This window comes from Mus caroli, chromosome 6 (genome assembly GCF_900094665.2).
Source record: "Mus caroli chromosome 6, CAROLI_EIJ_v1.1, whole genome shotgun sequence".
Classification (NCBI taxonomy): Eukaryota; Metazoa; Chordata; class Mammalia; order Rodentia; family Muridae; genus Mus; species Mus caroli.
Window position 1 is genome coordinate 120,438,400 of NC_034575.1, and position 10,381 is coordinate 120,448,780.

Genomic DNA, 10,381 nt, shown 5'->3' on the forward strand with positions numbered 1-10,381 from the left:
GAGGAGCCTAGGGCTGGGGAGAGGGTTAGAGGAGAAAAGCCTCCCCAGGTCCACAGCCCCATTCTGTAAAGTTCCGAGCTTCGGTTGGTGCACCAAATGAAGCAATTGCTAAGGCCCTTTTCTGTTCCCCTCCCCATGCTAGCAAAACCCCCCATCCTAGGTCATCTAGGAATGAAGCCACATGAAATACTGATGTCCTGTCAAGTTAGGTCACTTTCAGACTGGAGAGTTACAGGAGATGACTGACTGACTGACCAGCTGAGAAATAAATAAATAAATAAATAGATAAATAAATAAATAAATAAATAAGCAAACAAACGAACTGTGCTTGTGTATGTAAACACATACACTAAAGCCTCAACCAAGCATGACCACACATCCAGCACTCCCCAAACACCAGTTCTATGCATAGTTCAAGGCTTATACACACCATGGTAAGCACTGAAACACCCCTGCTCCGTGATCCCACTTTAAACACCCCAACACATCAATCCTGAAGCTCCTGTCAGACACTGTAGATTCTTCTGTGGACCTCCTTCTAATCTTCTTTTTTTTTTTTTTAAAGAGAAGAGAGAATAGAAGGGAAAATGGGAAGACTGAATCCCCCCAAAAATGGGGCCCAGAGAGGAGGAAGAGCAGAGAGAGCAAGGGGGTTGTGGAAGCCAAGAACAGCCGGAGCAGGTGAGTCGAGGTGTTCTGGGTGACTTGGGGCTCAGGGTATCAGAGTGACTATGGCAGGTCAGGTCGGGACAGCAAGAAAGAGGCTCCAGGAGAATGAGATGTTCCCGTGTTCAGGCAAGCGGGGCTGGGGGAGGGGGATCACAGCACACTGGGATTTCGGAAATTATGTCCCGCGAAGCGAGCTTCGTCCCCCAGCTCTTCCTCAATTCTGACAGATGATCCGGAAGGGGGAGCAGTCAGGGGAGAAGACGGGATCAGCCTTTCTCCCTGAGTCCCTCAATGCTCCCGCTTTGAGGGCTGCCCCCAAGGTGAACGGTCCCTGGCTTTCGTGGTCAGTTAGTGATCTGTCAATCCGACCATCCTTGAACCCACTTAGCAAAACTATTTTCTTGGCATCAACTGCTATCCAGGTCCTGGATGCAGGAGGTGGAATGGTGACCTAACGGGGTGTTTAGACCCCGGGTTTCGGGTTCTTGTTCTTCGGGGACCCTCCTCACCTCATGAGCTGGTTGTACTTCGCCAGACGTTCAGATCTGCATGGGGCGCCAGACTTGATCTGAAACATTCCAGGAGATAGGCAGCTTAAGGATTTCCTTCGCCTGATAGGACACCCCTACGCCCCCACCCCTGACACACACACACACACACACACACACACACACACACATACGTTTTTTTATTTTGAGACACTTTTATGAAGGTTGTCCTCTAAAGGAACAGGTTAGCCTAGAATTCCTCATCCTCCTGCCTCTGCTTCCGAAGTGTGGAGACAAAAGGCACGCACGGCCAAGTCCAGGTCTTTTTGTTTGTTTGTTTTGAGACAGAGTTTTACTATGTAGCCTGAGCTGAGCTGGAACTCCCTACATAGACTAAGCTGGTATTGAACTTATAGAGATCCTCCTGCCTCTGGCTCCTGAGTGCTGGGACTAAAGGCGTGCAATGTCATATCCTACTCCCCCCCCCCATTTTTTTTTAAATGGAACCCAGGGTCTTGCACGTGCTAGGCAAGTACTGTATAAATGAGCTGAACCTCCAACCCTGAAAGATCTGTATTTGTACTAATTAATTAATTATAAAAATTAATGCTTTAAGTTGTGTCTGTGTACACGTCTGTGGATCTGCTTATGCCATGGTGTGCACGTGGAGGCCAGAGGACAACTGGTGGGAGTTCCGTGGGTCCCACGAATCAGACTGAAGCTGAGAGTCAGGCTTAGGACTGGGCTGAGCCATCTCACCAGCTCAGAACATCTACTCTTTTTACTANTTATTAAGACAGAGTCCCTCGGTGTAGCCCTGGGTTTCCTGCTATACTCACTGTACAAACCAAGCTGGCCTTAAAGTCACAGAGATCCACCTGCCTCTGCCTCCTGAGTGCTGGTATTAAAGGTGTGTGCCACTATGCCTGGCCAGACTTCTACTCTCAAACTTCTCTGACTCTCAAATTTTCGGCAGGACAGTAACTACCTGGGTCTAGAACCCACCAACCCCACAAAGACCTCTCCCAATCCCACAGACTGGCTCTACTCACCTGGCCTGTACATAATCCAACAACGAGATCAGCAATGAACGTGTCCTCCGTTTCTCCAGAGCGATGGCTCACCATAACCCCCCAGCCATTCTCCTGGGCCAGCTTGCACCTGCAGGGTACGTACACCAGCACTGACCTGCCCCGAAGCACGGCTGCTCCCTCCCAGCCCCGGGCTTCACCTATGTCAGGAAGCACCTGGAGGAAGGTGACTAAGGGGCGAGAGGGCAGAGCGGGAAGTACAGAGAGAGACTAGACATGAGAAGAGTGTGAAGGGTTCGCTGGGATCCCTGGGCAGAATCCAGCTAGGAGGGCGCTCCCTAGAGGAGTCCTGGAGAAACGAGCACCAGATGGGCGGAGGCCAGAAGCCACTCACGCTTGGATGGCTTCTGTGACGGAGCCGATCTGATTGACCTTAAGCAGCAGACAGTTGCAGGCCTTCTCCTCCACTGCCCGCTCGATGCGCTTGGGGTTGGTCACCGTCAGGTCATCGCCCACGATCTGGATGCCGACGTTGGCTGTGAACTTGGACCAAGCTGCCCAGTCGTCCTGGTCAAATGGGTCTTCAATGGAGACCACTGCAGAGGGAGTGGAGAGGGGACTGGTTCTTCCCGGAGAAGCCTGCTCTGATGGAGGCCAACTGCCTCTGTGGAGCGGGACGGAGGTCCTTGGTGGCTGTGGGGAATCTGTACCCCAGTGAGACTCGCGCCCCACCTCCCCCAAGGCAGCCGCACCAACTCCATTCAGTATCCACCTTCATCAATCAAAGATACAAAAACCTGGCACTTTTCTGTCACATCCATTCATGGTTTTCCCATCCCTGGCTCCATCCAGAGCCCTNCCTAGGAACCAAGTAGCTCTCAGAGCCCAGGGTCTGAAACAGACAGAGGAGCCCCATTCTGTGATGAGTCCTGGGACTACATGCACAGTCACATGACACTCAAAGCGCCTCTCTGCAAGAACCTACTGCCCCTTCTCCTTGCTTCTCNGCTTCCTCTGGACCTCACCTGGCCCCAGACTCTGCACCCATAAAGTTCACCTTTGCCTAGCTCCGTCCTTTCCCTTCCCTATCTCCCACAATCCCTCACTCTCACCAGGATAGTTCCGGACAAAGTCCTGGTAGAGTACTCCCAGCTGGTCCCCAGTGATGTATCGAGAAGGATCAGCGGGAGACTTGAAATCCAAGTCATATTTGCCATCGCGGTAAAACTCAGAGGCAGCCACATCCATACCGATCACCATCTTTTCCGTGTAGCCAGCCTTGTCGATGGCTTCCTTCACCAGCTCCAAGGCTATAGAAACAAATCCAGTGAAATTGTAAGTCGGAGAAATAGGTGTGAAGGAAGGAGGGCAAGAAAAGCAATTCAGAGTGGAAGGAGGGGACTGTTGGNGGGGAGGTGTGACTAGGGTCTGTGGAGGGAGGCTATCTAGGGAGACAGAAGAATAGAATTGTGTTACTAATTACTAGTGTCCATCTCCCTCCCCCATACTGCACCACACATCATACTGGTGCTGGGACTTAAACCTAAGGCCTCGTTCATTTGAGGCAAGTTCTCTGCCACTGAGCCACATTCCTGTCCCTTTTTTCTTTCTCATTTTGAGAAAGTGTCTAAGCTGCTCAAGCTGGTCTCNAACTCACTCTGTAGCTAAAGCCTACCTTGAATTTTCAGTTCTCTCCCTCAGCCTCTAAATGGTTGGGATGCTAGACCTGCACCACCAGGCCCTGGCTAGTGTGTGTGTGTGTGTGTGTGTCCCCACACGTGTATGTATATGCTCCATGCGTATGCTTGAACCCACAGATGTCAGAGAGTGTTAGATCCCCTAGAACCATATGGATGCTGTGAACCAAACCTGAGACCTCTCATGACAACCCTTATGCTTCGGCCTCCCAAGTGTTGGGGATCCCAGCCAATAACTCTTCAGAATTCAAATGTCCTTAACTAATAGCGGCTTTCTCTAGTATCACCTCATGCTAGCATTGTACATATATTATTTCATTTAATCCCCACTGATACTTCTAGAACTCAAATCATTCCTTCCCCTGCCACCCGCATTGTTTTGTTTTGAGACTGATTCTTACAATGTAGCCCTAGNTTCTAGCTCCAAACTCTCTGTATAGACCAGACTGGCCTTGAACTCAAAGATGTACCTGCCTCTGTCTGAGATAGAGGCAGGTACATCTGGCATAGAGGCAGGGATATACACCTCCATGCCCTGCTCAAATGCTTGGCTCTTAAAAAGACCACTTCTGTGTCTTTATTATTATCATTATTCTCTTTTCTTCTTATTATTATTAATTATTTTTTAAATTTATTTATTATTATATCTAAGTACACTGTAGCTGTCTTGAGATGCACCAGAAGAGGGCATCAGATCTCATTATGAATGGTTGTGAGCCACCATGTGATTGCTGGGATTTGAACTCAGGACCTTCAGAAGAGCAGTCGGTGCTCTTAACCACTAAGCCATCTCTCCAGCCTCCTAATAATAATAATAATAATAATTATTATTATTATTTTCTTTTCTCTTTTTAGACGGGGTTTCAAGTAGCCCAGGCTCTAAGCTCATGACAACCCTTATGCTTCAGCCTCCCAAGTGTTGGGGATCCCAGCCAATAACTCTTCAGAATTCAAATAAATACAAGTAGTCTGATTCCAGAGTCTGCATGAATGTATATGAATACGTGTGCACTTTCATGTATGTGCATGTATGTGCATAAATTTGGATGTGGTGCGGTGGCCTCAAACAGGCTGAGCAGGTGCTCTACCTCTGAGCCACACCCCTACCTAGTACTTTCACTGTTTGTTTGTTGGTTGGTTGGTTGGTTGGTTGGTTGGTTGGTTGGTTGGTTGGTTTTTGATACAGGCTTTCATTGTGTAGCCCTGGCTGTCCTGGAACTCACTCTGTAGACCAGGCTGGNCTTGAACTCAGAGATTCTTCTGCCTCTGCCTCCCACATGCTGGGATTAAAGGCGTGGGCCCCCACTGCCTGGCTAGTACCTTGGCTTTTAACCACTACCTTTATAGTTCTGGTTCTCCTGCAGCACAGGAAATATAGGGATCCTAGATACCCAAGGGGCTGGGAAGGGGATGGTACCAATGTGGAATTACCTCCCTGGGGCATGGTGTACGTCATCTAACGAAGACCNTGGCATTAAAGGATGAAATGGGCTTTGCCCAGACCACTTAACCAATATTCTCAGCCATCCAGTGAGGACCTATGCTAACTAACAGGTTTGGATGGGCAGGTAACAGACCAAGCTCCAAGGTCTATGAGTGAAATTGGAAGGCCTGGGAACCCACCCTAGGGAATGCTTGCTACCTCTTGAGATTTTCAGTGGCTCAAGGACCTCCCACCAGTACCCTGCAGGACCCACCAGTGCCAGCTTTCCCATCATGAGACTCAGAGCTGGAGGAAGGGCTCCGGGGCCTCACCTTCGCTGTTCTCCAGGATATTGGGGGCAAAGCCACCTTCATCNCCCACGTTAGTGGCATCCTTGCCATACTTGTCCTTGATGACCCCCTTGAGGGTGTGGTACACCTCTGCCCCAAGTCGCATGGCATCCCGAAAGCTCTCAGCACCCACTGGGAGGATCATGAACTCCTGCATGGCCAACTTGTTCCCAGCATGAGAGCCACCATTGATCACATTAAAGGCCTGGGGAGTCACAGATGGTCACAGAGTTACAGGAGAGTCAGAGCGTTTTCCTCCTGCCCCTGAGAATGCTAACCTGAGATGCGCAGGTGCCAGGCTCAGGTCTCAAGTTCCCATCCTTTCTCCTTAGCTGCCTGTTCACCTTCCTCCCTCATCCCTCACCTGGTCGCATGCTCCCTCCTCCCCTGGGAGAGGCTGGGCAAGTACAGCGCTCACCGGCACAGGCAGGATGAGGTCGGAGTTCCCAGCTAGCTGAGCAATGTGGCGATAGAGAGGCAAGTCCCTCTCAGCTGCCCCAGCCTTACACACGGCCAGGGACACACCCAGGATGGCATTGGCCCCAAACTTGGCTGGGAGGCACAGAGGAAGGCACTGAGTAAAAATGTCCACCTCTCTTGTAGCCCCTGCCTCCACCTAGGAGACCTCCCACCCCCCGCCCATCCCCAACAGCAATTCATTTTCTACTACTAATATTGGGGGTTGGGGACAGAGGTGACAAGAAAGGGAAGACCTCGCCTCTTCCTAAACATCCCTTAGACTACCTCATGCCAACTCCTGTCTTCATGCTTTGAGAAGTTCTTCCTTCTGTCTAATGTCACCCCCTCCCACTGCCATGTGGCTTTGGGTGAAGGAGGAGGAGAGTCTCTGACGGTCTAAGTGTCCCCAGCATGGCTCCTCAGTTCTTGTGCTTACCTATCCCTCCCCGCCCAGCCCCTGCTTACATTTATTCTCAGTCCCATCCAGTTCCAACATCAGGTTGTCCAGTTTCTCCTGCTCCACCACGGAGAGACCCTGTGGGCAGAGCCAAGATGGAGGATGAACCCAAAGGCAGAGGGTCCCCTATTCACATAGCCTCAAGTCTGAGCAGGGGACCACCAGATNCCTGTCCTGCCAGCTTTTGGAACCTTGAGTTCCTGTGGGGGAGTAGGGGGCAGTAAGCAGTATTTTTCCCACCCTTGCAGTGTAAAAACAATTCCTAAAGAGTGGGGGGTTGGGGTTGGGGATTTAGCTCAGTGGTAGAGCGAAAGGCCTTGGGTTCAGTCCTCAGCTCTGAAAAAAAAAAAAAAAAGGAATGGGGGGTGGGGTTTGGGAGGATTGTGGGTTGTTGGTTTTTATTTGTTTGGTTGGTTGGGTTTTTTTGCCTCCCCTTGTCCATCCCTGGATCCAAGATTTCTCCTAGGATTCTGTCGTAGCAGCCACCATCCCCACCCCCCACCCCCGAAAGAGCGGGCCTCACTGAGCTGATGAGGGCTGGTGCAATCCTGCTGTTGATGTGGTCCACTGCCTTCAGGACACCTAGAGAAAGGAAAAGGGGGCTGGTCAAGCCAGGAGGTGGGGGTGGAGAGTGAGGAGGGACAGGGGACTGGGGCATGTTAGGAGAGGAGAGTCATCCATCACCTTTGCCTAGGTAACGCTGTTTGTCCCCATCCCTTAGTTCCAGGGCCTCATAGATGCCGGTGGAGGCTCCACTGGGGACTGCAGCCCGGAAAAGACCTGGAAGAAGACATGCCGTGAGGAAGGAGGGAGGACCCTCTGGGGCCTAGGATTCTCTGAGCCTTCTAGTCTAAACTCCTGCCTGCCACATCCACAAGGTTCCCTGACACTACACACAGATACACGCACTCTCACAGACACCGTGCCATCTGCACAAGCCGGGCCACCTTGTCCGCCCACTGAGGCCTCATAAGCACAAGTGGGAGGCCTCAGAAACAGGGCTATGCTAGGGGCAGAGCATGCGTGCTCCTGTGCTCATATAGGCAGGACCTTTCTCACGCTGAACTAGAACACAGACCCACCGAGCCTGGATCCACGAGCCAAGGAAGATCAGACTCCACAATCCAGCCTTGGGAACTTGGCCTAGCACCCCCGGGGCTCCTGGATTTGACCCAGCATAGGGGGAAGTAGGAGCTAAGGACAGTCCATGCTCCGCCCATCACCTTTGGCAGTATAGAGATCCACCTCCACGGTGGGATTCCCACGGGAGTCCAAGATCTCTCGGGCCCAGATCTTCTCTATAGACATGATGGCTGGGATCTCCTTGGGTGGAAGTGGAGGAAGGAGAAAGATAAGAGGCTTAGAAGGGTGGAGCCTGAGGCCAGTGGGAGGGGCCAGAGGCTGGGAGGGCTGGCAAAGAGGTTACTGCAGTGGGTAGGGGGTGGGGAGGAGCGGGCTGCAATCAGGCACTGTAGAAGGGGTTCTCCCTTCCTCGTGGAGAGAGGAGAAGGTCAATGCAGTGAGGAAGGGGAGGTCACTGCAGTAGGGGCGGAATACATCTCATGACAAGATGGGAGAACACCGCAGTGATGAGGGGAGGGGCAANCAGCGATTTCTTCGCCCCTCAGCAGCTTCACCGACCAGTGGGGTTCCCCTAGATTTCCCCAGGCGGGATGGCTGCCAGACTGGCATTTTTTTCCTTGGATCTTGGGACAGAAAGAAGAGGGATTGTCTGGGCAGGCGGATCCCCAACTTGACAGCCCATATACACAAGGTCTAGACAACACTCCGGGGTCGTCACCTCTCTCCCAAACACGAGTTCCTCATTTCAAGAGGAGTCTGGGGACAGCGTCCTGAGACCAGGCCTCCAGTCCCTAGGGGCTACAGTGGGGAATGGTGAGGTAGACCCATCACTTTTNTACCCTCGGACAAATTCCCCACTCCTCCTATCCCTCCCCCAAACATCGGAGAAAAAGAAATGTCAGAGAGAGGGGAAGAGAAGGAGGGGCCAAAGGACGAGTCTAGAGCAAGTCTGAAGCAGCCAAGGAAGGGTGAGAGGGTATCTTCGCAAACGCAAAAGAAAAAAGGACGTGCCAGGAAAACAACCGCCTCCTGTGGAGACATCGAACTTAGGAAACAAATCGGCAGGACCCTACACGAATACTGGCGCGGGGAGAGGGGCAGGCGAGGGTGGAACCGTGCAGTTAGAGAAGCGGATGCAGAAAGCTGGTACCTAAACCAGGAGGAGGTGACAGCCAGAAAGCCGGGAGCTGTCCGGGAAGGCCAGAGATGGAGGATGCCAGGGAAGGCAGGTGACAGTCAGGTATGCAGCGTCACCCGCCCGGGGCGCTAAGCCTAGGACAACGGGGAGTGGAGGCGGCAAGGAGCGAGTAAGGGGATGCGGCCCGATACCGGCCTCACCTCGAGGACTGCAGACTCAGTCGGTGGCGTTGGCGGTGGCGGTGGCAGTGGCGGTGGTGACGGCGGCGGCGCAGAGAGAGCAGGAGTGGCGGTGGCTGCGGCTCCCAGCGCGGGCGGGGGGGTGGGCAGGGGGCGGCGCCTATAGAGCGGGGCGGGCGCATGTGACCCGGGGGCCCCGATGAGTCAAGAGCTGCAGGCGGAGACGCACGTACGAGCGCGGGTGGTGGTGGGGAACCGAACGGGTGGGGGAAGGGCCGGGGCGATCCAGGACCAGGCTGGCAACCCCTTAAGCACACGGATGCTCATAACCCATGTCCAGCCAACTCGAGGGAAGCAGGCGTCGCCTCATTCCAGTACTGCGGCAGGTACTAACCCAGACGGGCNGAGAAACCCACCCACAGGGGTTCAGGAACTCGGTCACACACAAGAATATAAAAATGCCTTTTTATTTGAAACCTCAACTGGCCCATCACAGCCTACTTCCTCAGCGCCTCTCTCCAGACAACACCTACTAGCATCCTAGTTACCCCAGACCTGTGCTTAGGAGTTTAGGCCCACAGAACAAGCCACACAGACAGATGACTGCCAANGAGCCTTGGGATGTGATGGATTTCCAGTCTGGGACAAAAAGGANCATCTCCTACTTCCTGTGACGGGGCTATGAATGTGGTGGTCCCCCACTGGAGTCTTATCAGTTCTTGGGGCCAGTGTCCATGGCTTCCTGGAAAGAGAGAAGAGAAATAAATCAATCGTGTGCCCGACTGGAATGCCCACATCCCCAGGCCTCTCAGTCTCTGCCTCACTCTGCCCTCCTTTCGCCTCCCCACCCTGGTGTTCTGTTATTTTTAGCTTCAGATTTTGAGTGCAGGATCTTTTCCCTGGCCCAGCTACATCCTCCATACACCACTGGCCACCTCTTTCCCTCATGAGCTCCTTCCCACCAGTNGTCTCTACCAGCTATATCTATACAGCGGTCTTCATTCCCCCCCCCCCCATTAATTCTTCTCTCTACTGTGGTCTCCTGTGTCTCTTATCACTTTCTGGGCCCCTCTCATCTTTCCTTCATATCTAAGCTACCTGCAGCCCCTAACTCTGGCCTCTCGTCCCGTGTGCCCAGCCTTTGACCTCCTGGGGCTTGTCTTCCTGGCATCACCTTTACTGTCCCTGCAGGCTGGAAGAGCCACTAAACTGGTGGCAGGTATGGTTCCATGTCCTGGTCCGGATCGAGATCTTGATCCTGTTCCTCCTTCAGCCTCTGACGGATCTCCTCNGCCTCTGCCCGGTCTTCATCCTCATAGAATTCTTTGTCCAGGCGCTCAAGGTGCGCCATCTGCACCAGGGCCTCCTGGCGGTAGTCGGTCTCATCCGCACATGGGTTGTCCAGCA

At 52.8% G+C, this 10,381-nt stretch overlaps 2 protein-coding genes across 3 annotated transcripts in view; both read right to left on the reverse strand.

The window, feature by feature from the left end:
• Positions 1-527: 527 nt before the first annotated feature.
• On the reverse strand, positions 528-9,104 carry Eno2 (enolase 2). Of its 2 annotated transcripts, none has more exons than XM_021164902.2 (12): positions 8,996-9,104; positions 7,798-7,897; positions 7,259-7,354; positions 7,098-7,156; positions 6,583-6,652; positions 6,077-6,210; positions 5,641-5,863; positions 3,301-3,498; positions 2,583-2,784; positions 2,210-2,318; positions 1,179-1,237; positions 528-889 (listed from the first exon to the last, which is right to left on the reverse strand). In XM_021164902.2, exons 2-12 carry the CDS (start codon positions 7,880-7,882, stop codon positions 820-822), a joined length of 1,305 nt encoding a protein of 434 aa, XP_021020561.1. In that variant the 5' UTR covers positions 7,883-7,897; positions 8,996-9,104; the 3' UTR covers positions 528-819. The 2 variants fall into 2 exon arrangements, with proteins under 2 accessions (XP_021020561.1, XP_029334854.1); XM_029478994.1 differs by lacking the exon at positions 8,996-9,104 and adding an exon at positions 8,808-8,989.
• Positions 9,105-9,425: 321 nt separating this feature from the next.
• Positions 9,426-10,381, reverse strand: part of Lrrc23 (leucine rich repeat containing 23) — a 28,370-nt gene continuing 27,414 nt past the window's right edge. Inside the window, exons 7-8 of the mRNA XM_029478298.1 lie at positions 10,149-10,381; positions 9,426-9,716 (exon numbers count right to left, since the gene is read on the reverse strand). The exon at positions 10,149-10,381 is cut by the window's right edge and continues 53 nt beyond it. Of these exons, the coding sequence (XP_029334158.1) occupies positions 10,179-10,381 (203 nt within the window). The 3' untranslated portion in view covers positions 9,426-9,716; positions 10,149-10,178. The remainder of the gene's footprint in view (positions 9,717-10,148) is intronic.